At 45.2% G+C, this 18,531-nt stretch overlaps 1 protein-coding gene across 3 annotated transcripts in view; it reads left to right on the forward strand.

Moving 5' to 3' along the window:
* Nucleotides 1-18,531, forward strand: part of TRIM36 (tripartite motif containing 36) — a 344,127-nt gene that overhangs the window by 167,596 nt on the left and 158,000 nt on the right. For all 3 annotated transcript variants that reach the window (XM_029571457.1, XM_029571466.1, XM_029571476.1), the window contains exon 5: nucleotides 3,411-3,506. In XM_029571457.1, coding sequence (XP_029427317.1) covers nucleotides 3,411-3,506 — 96 coding nt within the window. The remainder of the gene's footprint in view (nucleotides 1-3,410; nucleotides 3,507-18,531) is intronic.

The raw sequence follows: 18,531 nt of genomic DNA on the forward strand, positions 1-18,531 counted from the left end.
GAGCACATTTCGACACGAAACAGGGCATGGTATTCCTCAAGAAAGAAAGGGCTCAGTCCCTTCGCGATCAGGTTCTCCGATTCTTGGATCTTCAAGAACCCACATCATGGGATTACCTTCAGCTCCTGGGCACGATGGCCTCCACTATCGATCTTGTTCCTTGGGCCTTTGCCCACCTCCGCCCTCTTCAAAGGTCTCTGCTCTCCAGATGGAAACCGTCCTCACAAGACTACCAGATGGTACTCCCAATTCCGATGGATACCGTCCACAGTCTCCACTGGTGGCTAGAATACCGAAACCTAGCTCAAGGAGTATCTCTGGACATACCAGAATGGATAGTGGTCACCACGGATGCCAGTCTATCAGGATGGGGGGCGGTCTGTCAGGAGAGCTCTCTACAAGGTCAATGGACGGCGGAACAAGCCCGGTGGCCCATCAATCGTCTGGAGACCAGAGCGGTACGTCTGGCGTTAAAAGGGTTCCTTCCTCGGTTGCTTCACAGAGCTGTCAGGGTCCTTTCCGACAATGCGACCACGGTGTCTTACATCAACAGACAGGGGGGCACACGAAGTCTTCAAGTATCCTTGGAAGCGGACAAATTAATGCTCTGGGCGGAAAGGCATCTGTTGCGTTTGGCAGCCTCCCACATAGCGGGAGTAGACAATATACAGGCAGACTTCTTAAGTCGTCAACGCCTGGATCCCGGAGAATGGGAACTCTCGGGGGAGGCAATGGATTTGATAATCTCCCGATGGGGTCCTCCCCACCTGGATCTCATGGCCACAGCAAGCAATGCAAAGACTCCGCGTTTCTTCAGCCGCAGAAGAGAACACGGCGCAGAAGGAATCGATGCTCTAGCCCTGCCTTGGCCGCGGAACATCCTACTTTATGTCTTTCCACCGTGGCCTCTCGTGGGAAAAGTGATTCGAAGAATCGAGAATCACCACGGTCCAGTGGTCCTAGTGGCGCCGGAATGGCCTCGTCGACCGTGGTTTGCGGATCTTCTTCTCCTAACCATGGAAGGCCCTCTACGTCTCAGCCACATTCCACGCCTACTTCGGCAGGGACCCATATTTTTACAGCAGGCCGATCGCTTCTGTCTAGCGGCCTGGCTTTTGAGAGGCGCAAACTGAGGTACAGAGGCTACCAGGAGGAGGTCATTTCGACTCTATTACTAGCTCGTAAGAGATCTACTTCAGTCACTTATATAAGAGTTTGGAAGGTCTTCGAAAATTGGTGCGGATCTCACGACATCCACCCCACCAATGCTTCCGTATCTCAAATTCTCTCCTTCCTTCAGGAAGGACTAGATCTCGGCCTCTCTTACAACTCACTTCGAGTACAGGTCGCGGCTTTGGGCGCCCTCTTATATAGTAGCGAAGGATCGCGTCTCTCCTCTCATCCGGATGTGGGTCGCTTCCTTAGAGGGGTGCGTCACTTGAAGCCTCCGTTACGTCCTCCTTGTCCGTCCTGGAATCTGAACTTAGTTTTACGAGCACTTAGCGGTTCACCTTTTGAACCCTTAAGATTTTCCTCTCTTAAAGATCTGACTTTTAAAACTATCTTCTTGGTGGCAATCTGTTCAGCGCGACGCATTTCAGAACTACAGGCACTATCCTGTCGAGAACCGTATCTCCGTTTTTCAGATGACGGCGTGTCTCTCCGCACGGTCCCATCTTTTCTTCCTAAAGTGGTTTCGGCCTTCCACCTCAATCAGTCAGTTGAGTTGCCTTCCTTCAAATCAAACGAACCCAGGGATTTACGTCTTTTGGATGTAAAGCGATGTCTGTTGCGTTATTTGGAAGTTACCAATGAATTTCGTCTTTCCGACCATCTCTTCGTTCTCTGGTCGGGCCCCAGGAAGGGTCACATGGCATCCAAAACGTCTATTGCTCGCTGGCTGAAGGGGACAATTGCTTCGGCTTATATTGGGGCCGGTAAGCAACCTCCTTTGAGGGTTAAAGCCCATTCCGTTCGCGCACAGGCAGCATCATGGGCAGAGTCTAGCTCTGTTTCAGTCCAGGAGATTTGCAGAGCGGCGACGTGGAAGTCTCTCCATACTTTCGCAAGGCACTATCGTCTGGATGTTTCCACATCATCAGACGGTTCTTTTGGGGATCGAGTCATCCGAGCAGGGCTATCCACGGCCCGCCCATAAGAGGGAAGCTTGGGTACATCCCATCGTCTGGAATGATCCTGGTATGTACAGGGAAAAGAAAATTATTCCTTACCTGCTAATTTTCGTTCCTGTAATACCATGGATCATTCCAGACACCCTCCCATTACTATTGAAAGTTTTAATTAAGGTGGGCTATCTCTGCTCGACTATGCTCTCCTTATTTTTTCTACTCACTCTAGCACTCAAAGTTGTTTTGTTCAAATATTTATGTGTTAATAAGTTCTCTGTTGAGGTTATCATTCTGTTCTTTAACAGTTTTCAAACATTAAATTTTAGTTAATACATTTACTTGATCCCTCTCTTCCTCTTGGGCTTGGCTTTGCTAGGCTAGATACTGGGGATGATGACGAGGGTGGTGACGTAGTGTAGCACCTCCCCCAGAAATCTGTTTCTGACTCCATCTGCTGGACAGGGCACATAACCCATCGTCTGGAATGATCCATGGTATTACAGGAACGAAAATTAGCAGGTAAGGAATAATTTTCTTATATACAAGATGATCATGTTGCCTGCTATTAGCTACAGGTTGGTTTGCAAAGTACAACCAGGAGAATGATACAGGAGGCACAAATGGATTAACACAGTGAGGCATTATGCCATTTGGTAAAAGCAAGAAATTGCCCCTTACTGTAATGGGATATTTCCTCCCTCAAAAGTTCTTTGTCCAACTTGTAGTTTTAAACACAACTGCTATAGGAAATATTGAAGAAAAGAAACCCTTTTTTTTTTTTGGTAAAGGATACTGCTAGAGTATTTCTAGGCCTGCCTTTCTTCAGAAGAGGAAGAATGGTCTTAAGCATAAAAACCATGATTTTTAAATGGCTGGTTTCTCTGTTGTGCACTTGCTTGTTTTTGTCAATAAATGTCTGTCATGATATTATGTTAGGCCATTTATCAAATATGGAGGGCTACTCCATTATTTGAATGGAATAATTCTGTTAATGATCTTTTATATTAGCCCTTTTATTGTATATGACTCACTGCTTTTAACCTATCTGAAATACTTTGTCTGAAATACTGTCTGTATTAACTTATGTAAAATATTGTATGTGTACTGATTCATTTTAAATATATATGCTAGGAAGTGAATTATATATTATGTGAAATGAAAACAAGAAGCAGTAGGATCGGCTGATATTGGTTTATGAATTATATATATATTGTATGCACAGTGTTGAATGACATGGCATTCTTTCAGTTAATTTGTGTTATGCTATGATTATATCAACAGGAAAAGCTTTCTAAAGGTATTGGTTATCTCATTAGCAAGGAAAGTGAAGTGAAAAATCAGATTTCTGAACTTGAGCATTTGATAAAGCGGACAGAGGTAAGAAATCAACTTGAGAAGGGGGTACAGATGTAATTTTGAACCCATTTCATAAGTAAATATAGTTTCTGTTTTTAAATTTTAAGTGGTTTAAGTGCATAGGAGATGGTTAAGTACCTTAACCACCTCCTATGCAAACAAAATAATAAAATAGGTGCTCCAAAGTGTGTGTTTGTATTTACATTCTGCTTTTCAGTTGACATGGAAAAAATTGGAATCTTTTAGCTCAGGTGAGTTTTTAATTATAGGCATTTGGACTACTTTTCTTATTATTGGAACCTTTCTGTTGAGATGCCCTTACTCTAATGCTTCATTAGAATCTTTTGAAGATACCTCCCTCCAAACCATGCGCTGCTGAGTGACTGTCTGCTTTTCCCTTTTGAACAATCTCCTTTTTAAAGGGTTATGGCAGTATATTTGTTTCCCGTCGACAGCCGGGCTGAATTAGCCATGCTGTCATGGGAATGTCAGTCAGGCGTCTGAGGCGGAGCGTTACCAAGCTGTTACCAAGCTGTTACAGAGCTTCGCTCTGTGTGGCTGCGCATGTGTTCCTGTGCAGGAAGGCAGAATCTCCTCAGTCTGTCTTTTCCGTGAATGGGAATGCATGTGGAGCTGCTGCTCTCCTCAGCCAGACCAATAAAAAAAAAAAAGATTCAAGGCGAATATACTTTTAAAGGACATAGCATCATCTCATCACCGCCGCAGAAGCCACGATGCCCCGGCCGTCTGGCTTCAAGCCGTGTTCATGTGGCAAAATAATGTCCATCATAGATGGACATGAGGTCTGATACCTCTGTTTAGGCCCAGGGCATGACCAGTCGCTGCGGGTGCATGTCGCCATGAGCGCAGTCCAAAGGGCCGCAAAGATTGAAAAATTAAAACTTTCCCTTACGGGCTCTTACACCCCCCTCCCCCTCGGAGGCCCACTCCTCCCCAGGACCGAGGTCTACGCATGCCCCCTCGCACAAGCGGGCGGCGTACCTAGAACCCAGCACCTCTCAGATGGACCTGGAAAAGGCTAAACAACAATAAGGGAAATTAGGCCACAAATCTCGACGCCCCCACTGAGACTCTGAGGAATCTGTAACCACATCGACACCACAACCCGCGACATTTAAGAGCATCTATTCCGCCGCAGCTGCGCCATTGACGTACGTTCGAAGCATCTTTCGCCTTCGACTCAGTCATTGAAAGGGGCTCAGAAGCATTGTTTGAAGCAGTCTCCGCATTGGTCAATGCAACCACCGGCGCACCTCTCGATGCATTCGCCGGTGCATCAGTAGAAGCCTTCCTCGACGCAAACTTTGCATTCGTCTACTCAGGTATCGATGCATCCCAGTCGACACTGACGCAGCCTCCAACTGAGCGTCCTTCGCATACAACGCAGACACAGGACCCCACTTCGCAAAGGGCTCTGCTTCACAGATCGCAACCACAAGTACCATTAGGCCGAGAGAAGCATACTCCACCCTCTGGCTCAGGCACATCCTTACACCTTCCTGACCCTGGCAGACTGGAGTCTCCCCTTGAATCAGAAGATGATTAGGTGGCAGTCTCTTCCTATTCCGCTTCATCTTCCTCTTCACGTCAGGTGTTCTTAGACCTTTCTTCGGTCTCCAGGCGGAAACATGCCTCGCCTCAGTTGCAGGAACCATTGGCGAAGCACCAACGAATTAGGGAAGATGTGGAGATCATAAAAATCGACCTACAGTCCCGGATTCTGATATACACATGGTGGCAATTCCACACCACCCCCAGGGACCCACGCCAATACCCATTCAGCCACAGATACCAGAAGGGGCACAACAGGCCATTGCTCAACTATCGTCAGCTTTCTCTGGCTTCTTAGCCTCTCTGCAATTGAGGTACCTTAACCCACAACAGGTTCCAACCAGCGCTTGTGGGATATCTCCACAGCTACCATAACCTTTACCAGATATATCAACACTTATTGCCACAGCCTACGCCAACAAAGGTACCTTCATTAGTATCGCATCCCTCACCTGAGCATAGGCTTCGTACTCCTATGCCCACTAACTCTCCTCCATTACCTGGACAACCTGACTCAGTACCATTGTCTCCAGGCTCCTCCATGAGATATCCTTCTGACCCACCAGAGGGCCCACAGGAACCTTACTTTCCACCGGAGGACCTTTCATATCCAAAATTTATAGATAAAGTTGGCTCGGCCCTCAAGGTGTAGGTCCACAAATTACCTGACCCCAGATCAGAAATGATGGGAATCTTAAAGATCTTCGATCTTCCATCAGATCCAACAGCGCTCCCATCACATCGAGTTTTGGATACGGTACTTGAAAAATCTTGGGAGACACCATTCTCTATCACCCCAGTATTCAGAAAAACAGACTTTTTTTTTGTGTGTTAATTTTTATATACCGAGGTTCTTGTATGAAATACAAATCACTCCGGTTTACATAAAACAGTGAGATGCCCAAAAAAGGGGAGGGGCTTTACATAGAACAGTTGAACAAAGTACAAATTAATAAACAAAATATAATATAGTATAAATACAAGAAACGATTGAATTCAAAAACATAGTGCAGTTAAAAAATCATAATAGTGCAACTCAATGAAGTTTCGAATGCAGCAATTCACATTCTATTAATCTCCACAACTACCACACATTTCTATCGTGGTGGAATCTGCCATGTAACGAGCCAAGAAAACCAGATTACACTCCAGCAAACCACCTGGCAAAGTTAAGTACCTTGATGACTTTGGGGAAAAAAAATACTTTACAATCATCGATGTTGGGGGCACGGATTCATCAACATCAATTCTATATCGTCCAGTACCTGTATGAGTCGCTACAACAGCTAAAGGGACTCTTTCCAGATACGGATACCACGACTCCACCACCACAACCAATTCAAGACGTGGAGGAAGGCATTAGACACCTCCTTAGAATTGTTTATGAAGGTTTTGAGACGTCTTTCAGAGCCTCGGAGTCGGCTATAGCGGCCAGACGTTTGGCTTGGCTCTGGGCTAGTGCCATAAGAGAGAGATGTCCATGAAAAAGTAGCCAACCTTCCTTGCTGAGGAGACAATCTATTTGGTAACAGTCTCCAAGAAACGGTCGTTCAGCTGAAAGAGCAGAACGTGGCGGTCCAGGCCTGGACAACTTCTAACACACGGTGCCTTCTCTCGCCACTATTTCGCGCCTAATTGTTGTGCACCATACCAAAGACGTCGGTTCAGGGCCAATCCTTCTTTTCGCCCAGCACCCTGTCCACAGCCACCTTGACAGTCGTCAACTCAACATCAACAACGTTGAGGTAGGCCACGAGCACAACGACAGCACGGTCAACCACCCTCCACTAACTTGAAGGCCCCACCCTCTTTTTAACTCCAGCAAGGCTACCACCCCCCACAGCTGTGGGAGGGAGAATCATGGCATTCAGTCAAGCCAGGTCGCAGATCACCACAGATCGCTGGATTTTAGAAATAGTCCATCAGGGCTATCAACTCCACTTTATCTCCAGCCTCCTCTTCCAAATCTCATTCCAAGCAAAAGAGTGGGCTCCAATCATCTTCAGCTAACTGAAGAGATATCAACTTTTCAACATCAACAGGCAATTCATATCCTACCCCTACAGCTCCAGAATACGGGGTTTTATTTCCTTTACTTCTTAGTCCTCAAAAAATCGGGAGGTCTGCGCCCGATTTTGGACTTACGTGAGTTGAACAAACATTTGGTCAAAGAAAAATTCAAGATGGTCTCCCTGAAAACAATCGTCCCCCTTCTTCAGCTCAACGATTGGATGTGGTCACTGGACTTGAGGGATTACTACACTCATATCCCAATGCAATACCTCTGTTTCCACTATGTTAGTGCTCACCCCGCCAGGAGGGCGGAGTGAGCGGTCTGGTAGCGATCAGCTCCTCCCAAGGACAGGTGCTGATCCTTACGATACCTGGACTGATGACTCCTCACCAGACACCGATGATTTGCCATCACCACCTTCACCCACTGAGAGTAGAAAGCGTTCTCCTCCAGAGGACCTTTCTTTCATAAATTTTGTGAAAGAAATGTCTGAATTGGTTCCCTTCCAATTAGACTGAACAGGACGATAGACATCAGATGATGGAGTTGCTCCAATTCCTTGATTCTCCCAAGGAAATAACCTCCATCCCTGTCCACCAAGTTCTTCTGGACCTACTCCAGAAGAACTGGGAACCTCCTGGCTCCATTGCACCAGTCCACAGAAAAGCTGACACTACCTATTTGGTACAGTCAGCTCCAGGTTTTCAAAAACCTCAATTGGATCACCAATCTGTGGTAGTTGAATCTGCACAGAAGAGAGCAAAAAGATCAAAACCTCATACTTCCTTTCCCCCTGGAAAGGAGCAGAAGTTTCTAGATGCCATTGGTCACAGAGTCTTCCAAGGATCAATGCTCATCTCTCGAATAGCCTCTTACCAACTTTATATGATTCAATATAATAGAGTCATTTTTAAGCAGATACAGGACCTGACAGACTCCATGCCTCAGCCACTTCAAGAACAGCTACAAACCCTACTTAATAAGGATTTTGAGGCAGGCAAACATGAGATCAGATCATCTTATGACCTATTTGACACTGCAACCAGGGTATCTGCAGCTGCTATTTCAGCAAGACGATGGGCCTGGCTCAAATCTTCAGACCTTCCACCTGAAGTCCAGGACAGACTGTCCGACCTCCCCTGTGTCAGACAATCTGTTTGGAGAGCAGATTCAAAAGACACTGGCTGAATTAAAGGACCATCACGAGACTTTAAGACAGCTCTCTCTGATACCTTGGGATTACTCTTCCAAACAGCCCTTCCGGAAGGACTCTAAAAAGTCTTTCGTCCGTCCGAAGAAGTCCTACCCGCCACCAACCAGATCCCGTTCTACGAGACCATTTCTGAAAACACAGTCTCGTCAGACCCGGAAACAAGCCACAAACAGCCCCCCAGCCGGGTCCTGCTTCCGGCTTTTGACTCTCGCGTAGAGAGCAGCAGCCAGCTTCCATAACCCCACATACCAGTGGGAGGTCGGTTGTGCCATTTCAACAACAGGTGGCACTCAATCACCTCAGACCAGTGGGTCCTAGCGATAATTGCTCAAGGATATCATCTCAATTTTCTCTCTATCCCATCGGATTCCCCACCTCTAAGGACGTGGAAAACATCCGACCATTCATTGCTCCTGGAACAGGAGGTCTCCCTCCTTCTCCAGTCCAGAGCAATAGAACCAGTACCATCCCCTCAGCAAGGCCTTGGGTTCTATTCCTGGTACTTTCTAATTCCCAAAAGATCGGGAGGCGTTCATCCAATTCTGGATCTACGAGCCCTAAACAAGTACCTCCAGAGAGAAAAGTTCAAGATGGTAAACTTGGGCTCACTTCTTCCTCTTCTACAAAGAAGAGACTGGCTCTGCTCTCTAGACCTGCAGGACGCATACACTCATATTGGCGATAATTCCATCTCACCGCAAATACCTGAGGTTTCTCATAGGCCCCAAGCACTATCAGTACCGAGTGCTTCCATTCGGCCTCGCATCTGCACCACGAGTCTTCACAAAATGCCTCATCGTGGTTGTAGCCTTCCTCAGGACTCAAGGTATTCATGTCTACCCCTATCTGGACGATTGGTTAATCAGGGCTCCAACTCAGCAAGCCGCTCTGTCGTCCCTACATTTCACCTTAAACACTCTAATTTCACTCGGATTTCTCGTCAATTGTTACAAATCCTGCTTAGTCCCATCTCAAACCTTATCGTTCATTGGGGCAGACCTGGACACTTTGCAAGCAAAGGCTTTCCTGCCTTGACAACGAGCTCTCACTCTCGTGTCTCTGGTGAATCAGTTACAGTCTCAACATTCAACCACTGCACATCGTTTTCTCATCCTCCTGGGACACATGGCGTCCTCAGTTCAGGTCGCCCCAATGGCCCACTTGGCCATGAGAGTCATGCAGTGGACTCTAAGGTCACATGGACTCAATCTCTTCAGCCTCTGTCGACCATTGTCCACGTAACCGACTCACTCTGTCTCTCTCTCGCCTGGTGGAAAAATCAGACCAATCTTCTACAGGGCTTGCCCTTTCTGGCGCCAGACCCTCAAATAATTCTCACCACCGATGCTTCCAACTTTGGATGGGGAGCCCACGTGGCTGATCTGCAGACACAGGGTTCTTGTTCTCCAGAGGAAGCCAAACACCAGATAAATTTCCTGGAGCTGCGAGCAATCCAATACGCTCTGAGTATTTCAGGATCGCCTCTTCAATCAAGTCATCCTGATCCAGATGGACAACTAGGTGGCCATGTGGTACATCAACAAGCAGGGAGGAACAGGCTCCTACCTTCTGTGTCAGGAAGCTGCGCAGATATGGGCGGAGGCCCTCTCCCACTCAATGTATCTCAAGGCCACCTACTTGCCAGGAGTGGACAACGTGTTGGCAGACAAGTTGAGTCGCACCTTCCAACCGCACGAGTGGTCTCTAAACCCCTCAGTAGCGCACACCATCTTCCAAAAATGGGGTTATCCTCAAATAGACCTCTTTGCATCACCCCAGAATCGCAAAGTAGGCAATTTCTGCTCTCTCACTCTCAGCCAACATCATCTACCAAGAGACGCGTTCTCCCTATCATGGCTAACCGGTCTCCTATACGCATTCCCTCCACTTCCACTTCTCTCGAAGATTCTCGTGAAGTTACGTCGGGACAAGGGAACCATGATCCTGAAAGCTCCCCACTGGCCCCGCCAGGTGTGGTTTCCAATACTTCAGGATCTCTCCATTCACAGGCACATTCCTTTGGGAACAGACCCGCTTCTAATCACTCAAAACGATGGGTGCCTTCGCCACCCCAATCTTCAAGCCTTGTCCCTGACGGCATGGATGTTGAAAAGTTAATCCTTTGAACTCTTAACCTTTCTGATCCAGTTTCCCGTGTCTTGATTGCTTCGCGGAAGCCTACCACGAGACGATCTTACTCTTACAAATGGAACAGGTTCGCGTCATGGTGCTCTTCTCAGGACCTTGATCCCTTTTCCTGTCCAATCCTGAAGTTTCTAGACTATCTCTAGCACTTGTCAGAGTCACGGCTAAAACTTCCTTCATCAGAATGCATGTTAATGCGGTAGCCGCCTTCCATAAAAGTGTCGGGGATGTCCCTATAACAGTACAACCCCTTGTCACACGATTTCTGAAGGGGTTGCTTCACCTCAAGCCTCCACTGCATCCTCCAGCCCCTTCTTGGGACCTCAACCTGGTTTTGGGTCGGCTCATGAAACCACCATTCGAGCCTATTCATTCCTAGGATGACGTACGAAGAGAGATTGAAGAATCTAAATATGTACACCCTGGAGGAAAGGAGGAGCAGAGGTGATATGATATAGACTTTCAGATACTTGAAAGGTTTTAATGATCCAAAGACAACAACAAACCTTTTCCGTAGGAAAAAAATCAGCAGAACCAGGGGTCACGATTTGAAGCTCCAGGGAGGAAGATTCAGAACCAATGTCAGGAAGTATTTCTTCACGGAGAGGGTGGTGGATGCCTGGAATGCCCTTCCGGAGGATGTGGTGAAGACCAGAACTGTGAAGGACTTCAAAGAGGCGTGGGATAAACACTGTGGATCCATAAAGTCAAGAGACCGCCAATAAAGAGTGGGTGACTCGCCAGAATGATGGCTACTGCCTGGAGACAATACCCTTATTCAATAAACATATACATGCTTACTGTGACTCCAACATCGATCTAAGCTTCAACAGCAAGAGGAAACGTGGAAAAAAGGATTTGCACTCACAAAGAGGGGAGTAGCTGGCTTGTTACGGCGGTTACTACCCCAAACCAAATAAGCCTGATACTTCACTTTCAATGCATATACAGCATAGTTCTCTGCTTCAACGGCAGGGGAGAAGAAAAAACTGATACTTCACACATCCAGCAGAGCTCTCTGCTTCAACGGCGGGGGAGAAGAAAAAAGGGTTCGCACTCACAAAGCGGGGAGTAGCTGGCTTGTTACGGCGGTTACTACCCCAAACCAAATGTGCCTGATACTTCACTTTCGATGCATATCCAGCATGGCTCTCTGCTTCAACTTTCGATGCATATCCAGCATGGCTCTCTTCTTCAACGGCATGGGAGAAAGGCTGATACATCACGCATTTCCAGCATAGCTGTCTGCTTCAACAGCAGGGGAAAAGAAAAACTGATGCTTCACGCATATCCAGCATAGCTTCAATGGCAGGGGAGAAGAAAAAAGGATTCACACTCACAAAGCGGGGAGTAGCTGGCTTGTTACGGCGGTTACTACCCCAAACCAAATGTGCCTGATACTTCACTTTCGATGCATATCCAGCATGGCTCTCTGCTTCAACGGCATGGGAGAAGACTGATACATCACGCATTTCCAGCATAGCTCTCTGCTTCAACGGCAGGAGAGAAGAAAAACTGATACTTCACGCATATCCAGCATAGCTCTCTGCTTCAATGGCAGGGGAGAAGAAAAACAACCAATAAGGGCTGTATAACATAGTCTGGGTAAAACAAATAAGCGTGGGTGTAGCTTGCTTATTGCGGCGGTTACTACCCCTACTACCCCTAACTAATCAAGCTAGATATTTCACTTGGATGCAGCTCCATCACTGCTCTCTACGTTAATGGTGGGGGTGGAAGGGAAATAGAACCAAGAGCTAAGAGAAACAGATAAGTATGAGAGAAAAAATGTGTGAAGCTTGCTGGGCAGACTGGATGGGCCGTTTGGTCTTCTTCTGCCGTCATTTCTATGTTTCTATTCCTGCGATCTTCGCTGTCTAACATGGAAAGTGATTTTCCTCATGGAAATCACTTCCACTCGCAGAGTTAGTGAGTTACAGGCACTAGTTACCTATCCACCTTACACTAAACTTCTGCAGGACCGGGCAGTACTCCGCACTCACCCTAAATTCCTACCTAAGGTAGTTTAGGAGTTTCTTCTCAATCAATCCATCATACTACCTACCTTTTTTTCCCAGGCCCCATTCCAATCCAGGAGAGCAGGCTCTGCATTCCCTTGACTGTAAACGGGCTCTAGCGTTCTACCTAGACCATACAGCTGCCCTCAGGAAGAGCACTCAGTTGTTTGTCTCTTTCTATTCTATCAAATTGGGACAGCCTGTGGGTAAGTAGACTCTCTCCTCCTGGCTAGCGGACTGCATATCCTTTTGCTATCAGCAAGCGGGCATTCCACTTCATGACCGTGATAAAGCACACTCTGAAAGGGCCATGGCGACTTCAGTAGCACACCTAAGATCTGTGCCGCTTCCTGACATTTGCAGGGCTGCGACCTGGAATTCTCTCCATATTTTTACAGCCCACTATTGCTTAGACAAAGCCGGAAGACAAGATTCCATCTTTGGCCAGTCTGTATTGCGTAACCTATTTACGACGTGACGTACCAACACCCTTCCGCCTGCCCAGTGGGGTTCAGGATGCCCTGTCCCAAATTCCACCCCAGTTTTGTGCCTATTGCACGCCTTTGGGGTAGATTTGGTGTATGTTCGGACATCCTCAGCTCTGTACTCACCCATATGTGAGGACTACATTCCTGCTTGTCCTGTGAGAAAGCAAATGTTGCTTACCTGTAACAGGTGTTTACACAGGACAGCAGGATGTTAGTCCTCACGAAACCTGCCTGCCAACCCGCGGTGTTGGGTTTGTTTTCTTATTGTATTTTTCGGCACTGCCTGTAGCTTTTTAACAAGACTGAAGGGGGACTCCTGCTGGCTGCAGGGTTAGTGCCATGCTCGGCATGCCCAGTAGGGGCCAGTCAAAGTTCTGGAAACTTTGACAGAAGTTTTCCGTGATTGTGCTCCATCCTGTGATGTCACCCATATGTGAGGACTAACATTCTGCTGTCCTGTGAGAACACCTGATACAGGTAAGCAACATTTGCTAACCTTGTGGTTTAGGCATATATGTAGCCAGCACTACTTTGCTGTCGATGTAGAACTTGACCATATCTTACCGCATGTCTATTTCAATTAATATTAGCTCTGCTATCTCTATGGCCAGCACCGCTCCACATAATTCAAACTGTATGCATGGTCAGGCTGAGATGCTAATTTATCCTTGCTCAGGATAAACTCTCAGTGAGATCTACCTTCTGCATCTGTCACCATTTATCTCATGGGCCACTGCTGCTATAGCCTTTTTGGAAGCTGCAGTGAGAGATGGAGATATATATCTGAAATCTAGAGCTGCTAAAGATCTCGCAGGGAATCCTTCCACATTTCCCATTCTTGTTTTTTCTCCAGAGGCATTGGGGCATCCCACTTCTTTGTCTCTGAAAATTATCTTAGATTTGTATGGTGGGTGATTGGAGCTACAAATCCAAGTGGATCATGTAATCGGTTTACTGTGGATAGAATGCCAAGGCAGGTATATGGTTTATCCTCACTTGAGACTTGAAACACAAACATGACCATTATTGAATATGTCCTTCATAAAGGTTACAAAGTGGCTCCTTGGCTCTGACTTTCTTTCCAGAATCTGATGTAGTGAGGCAAGTCGTGAGAGGGCCTGCTCTTTGTTGTTGGGAAGTCTATGTCTGGGTGTTTGAATGGGAGGGGAGGCACCCAGCTGTTTGACTCATCCTTGAGGAACTCTTTGTCCATTACCTTCAGATACTCCTTGTCTTACATAGAAAGGGCAGGTTTGTCATCATCCTTCGTAGTTTGGAATACTGCATTGCCCAGGCGATCATACCAATCTTTTGGTGTGAGGGATTCTATGTAGGTCTGAGGATGATGGTTTGGTCTCCATTTATGGACAGGTGTCTCTCTGATGGAGAAATGATTAGGACATGACTTGAGTAAGGATGTGCATCTAACATATCCAGTACATTAGTGGTGATGGTATTAACTCTGTCTGGTTTATGTATTTGGTCAGTGCAGACACTGCCTACTATTACCTAGCCTAGGTTGAGGCGATGAGCATAGGATACTGTTGCATGGACCATTGTGCTGCTGACAAAATTGTATAGCCCCAGGATGTTTCTGCCAAGGAGGAGCAGGAATTAAGCATCTGGATCCAGAGGCAGGAGATTTTTGGCAATAAGCTTCAGTTGGAGATAATGGCTTGTTACTTCTAATGTAGGAATTTCTCTCTTGTTTGGTTTTTGATTGCATACTAAGAGTGATGATCTGATGCTACCATCTATGGCTTCTATCAAAAATCCTTTTGCTCTTTCCTCCTGTTGTCTCTACCACACGTTCACATGTTTGAGCATGTATGGGGAGTAGTTGTAAGAACATAAGAAATTACCATGCTGGGTTAGACAAGGGTCCATCAAGTCAAGCATCCTGCTTCCAACAGAGGCCAAACCAGGCAACAAGAACCTAGCAATTAACCAAACACTAAAGATCCCATGTGTGTTTTTATGTTAAACAGGTCAAAGAACTCTGTCCTTGCAAGGTACCTGTTACTTTGATTGTCCATGATCAAGTACATCTTTATTGACCGCATAGGGTATCCATTGGGGTATACCTTAGCTATGCATATCTTGGAACAAGACCTTCTATCATGGCATTTTTCACACGTCTGTGCATTTGGGAGTGACTTCAGGTACCAACGTCTCAGATGTACTGTTCTCCCTGCTATGTTTCAATATAAGGGCAGCAGATTTCAGGGAGTTTAGGCTCGTAGCATCTCAATGGAGGGCTCTAACATGTCTCACTGTTACACTCTGTACACTTAATGACTGTCTTAGTCTTTAGAGAGGTGACTTGTTGAAGAGTAGCATCTGTAGCAGACTTCATACTCTTTGAGAGAGTTTTTACGCTCTTTTTTTTTTTTTTCTCTAAAGCCATGGTATTTAACTAAAGGCTGAGGTTTGTGTTGGCTGTCTGGATCCTCAATACTCCTGTTTGTTGTGGAGAGGGGAGCAAGAGAGATAGATGTTTTGGGTGACACTTCTGTCTTGTGTACAGGTAGGTTTTTTCATGTTGTCATATCTTTTACTTGATCTTGCATCTCGAGAGTGGTTTGCCTGATCGCATCTGAGGGGGTCATCTGACAACCATACTCAAAACTTGGATCATTTATTGTCAATGTTTGATCCTGAATGAACCTGAGGAAAAATGTGAATGGAAGAAAAGCAACATTATTCTCTACTTTATATCTTGAGCCTAGGAAACCTATTTATCCTGCAGGCTGTGTGGTAGTGTCTAGCTAACAGAGGCCTGGAAGAAATGAATCAGCCTTGCCCATTTCCAATTCTAGAAGTAAATCTCCAAGTTCTTTTAGCTTATGGTTGTCTGAGATTTTCGGAAAGTTCTCAATTTTTCTGAGGGATCATTTTTCACTGAATTCAGGACTGCCAGAGTACTGTTCAGTTCTTTCCCACATCATCATCAGGCCTGAGAGATCTATGTACACTGACATTTAACCTCTTCACATGGTCTGAGTACTCGCTCCTCTGCCACATCACTAACAAATCAGTTTCTTCTCTTGTGGTGGTGTTCGGGTCTTGCAGTGGTTTCAGGATGATCATCAAACTTAGTGAGCCTTGTGTTGACAAGCTCACAATGAGCCATGTACCTGGCTAGCTCTGCCTGACAGGAAGTTGTATTTGTTGGCCCATTCTTTTCATTCATTTATTGGGCATGTGCAAACCTTGTTAATTGTGTGTACCATCCATTCTTACACGCATATCATAATTTGCGAGGTATGCACATACCTATGAAACAAATGGCCCAACAAATGCAAATCCTTACTGCCTGATACTTCCAGTTTTAAGTGATGAAATACTTATGGGATGCTGTTGTGTGACATGTCACTGGGTTCCTTTCCTATTGTTAACACTTGACACTGGGGTGGATTGCGTGCATTTGGTTCTTCTGGAGGACATGTGGCATATGTTCTTGTTGTTGACACACTCTCAGCAATGACTTGAACTCAATTCATATTGATTGCTGGGATATGTTTCTTTGCACATGTGTACCTGGATCATAAGCCAGTTGTAGTGCATCTGTAAGCATTTGAACATGTGGATCACTGGTATCTATTAATATCCATGGTAGAGCAAGCATTGAGTTAATCTCTGTAAGGGACCAGTGCCTGATCGGCCAGTTTCTCGTGGGGTAGAGATAACATCCCCCTCACATCAGGTTGAGAAGAAAAGATCCTGAGATCATTGCCCTTGGTGCAAAAAGAAGAAAGATGTCACACTGAGGATCATGTGGCACTGAGGCTAGTCCATTCAGCGTCAAGAGAACAGTTGGTGCAGATAGGAAATGAGCCAGGATAATCGAGCAGAATGCATTGGCACCAGCAGCGCTCATACAGTCTATGCTGAAAGCTTCCTGTACGGTGTGGTCAGAATCTCTATAATTTTAGTGCTGAAGCATTCAGTTTCCAAGTAACATCAATATAGAAGAATTACGGCACCAATACTAGCTTAATTTCGTTGCCCAGAGACTTCCCTTCTATTTTAATAACCGAATCTGACTTCTTGCTGAACACATTTAGAGCTCCTTCTGCTAGAGTGCCACATTTTGGTCCTGAAATTGTGGACAGACTTTGTAAGCTCTTACATGTCTCATCTTTCATCAGCAGCTAATCAACTCTTCCCTTTGGAGCCAATATTAGAAAATGTATATTCACAAATAAAAGTGGATTCTTCCATGCCACCATATCAAGACTCACAAAACTTCGTCTCCTGCTTCATCAACCTCTTGTATTATGAAGAACTCTCTAATTTAGATTTAGAAGATTCTACTGGATCTCAGCATTCCTATTTATCATTCCTTGGAGTAATCAACTGGTTTACCTACTGAGCCTTTCTCAGAGCCTCCAAGAAGCTCAGCTCCACCTGAGGCTACGTTTTTTTTTTTTTTTTTTTTAATACAAAAGATACCAGAAAATTTCCTTTAAACTTGAAAAGGAATCTCAGCCTTTAGTGGAGCTTCAAAGAAGTATTACTATTTATATAATTATATAAATTAAAGATATGGGAAAACTCCTTACCATATCACCAGTGGCAAAGAATATTGACCTGAAATAGTCAATGACCTGAGCATACAAAGCTACAACTATCACATGAGTCTTTAGTAGTTGAATTAGCTATGAGAAGAGCAAAGAGATCAAAAACTTATTTGAGTATTCCACCAGGAAAGGAATCAAAACTCCTAGAAAGTTTTTCCAGACAGCTGCTCTTCAAATTAAGAATAGAAACACGGTTACAAATGGTTCAGTAGATATATAATACTTTGTAAAAATAAAGGAATCTTCAAATGATAGTCACCATGAACATTCTGCACAGCTTTTTCCACATTGAGACTAGAAAATTGGTTTTGTTGAAAGCTTCAGCTATCAGGGAGGATGTGCATGAAAGTCTAGCAGATGTACCATACTCCAGTGACCATCCTTTTGGAGAGAAGGTGAAAGAAACTATAGATGCTATTAAGTCTCATTGTAATGCCTTGCAGACTGACCATGGCTACTGTATATCTTACTAGGAAAAAGAAAGTATTAGCAGATGCTCTAAGTAGTCCTCTTCAGTCTCACAAATAGTCACTTAATTGCATTATGCTAAAGAGAATATTTAGATTTTGGGGCAGAACCCCAAGCATAGATCTGATGTTTTCAGCAACCTGCATGTAGGCAACAGGCTTATTACACTCAAAGAAAATATTAGCCATATTACTATTACAGATAATGCAATCTTCCTCAATAAATGCAATTTCTATCAAGGGAACAGCCACAGTCTAGACCTAGAAACAGGGACAGAAATCAACAGAGACACTCAGCAGATTCCCCAAAACCTAGTTTGATTACTAGGACTACAGTCATCCTTCACTTTTTTGCTATTTTCCAGTGGGGTGAAGACTTTATTTATTTATTTATTTATTTATTTATTTAAATTCTTTTAATATACCGATGCTCAAGACCAGGTCTTATCGTACCGGTTTACAATAAACTAGGGGGTAAACCAGTTAACACTGAAAGCGAAAGTTACATTACAACAGGGAATGTGGAATAAGGCTGTTAGAAAAAAA

The sequence above is a fragment of the Rhinatrema bivittatum genome, chromosome 1 (genome assembly GCF_901001135.1).
Source record: "Rhinatrema bivittatum chromosome 1, aRhiBiv1.1, whole genome shotgun sequence".
Classification (NCBI taxonomy): domain Eukaryota; kingdom Metazoa; phylum Chordata; class Amphibia; order Gymnophiona; family Rhinatrematidae; genus Rhinatrema; species Rhinatrema bivittatum.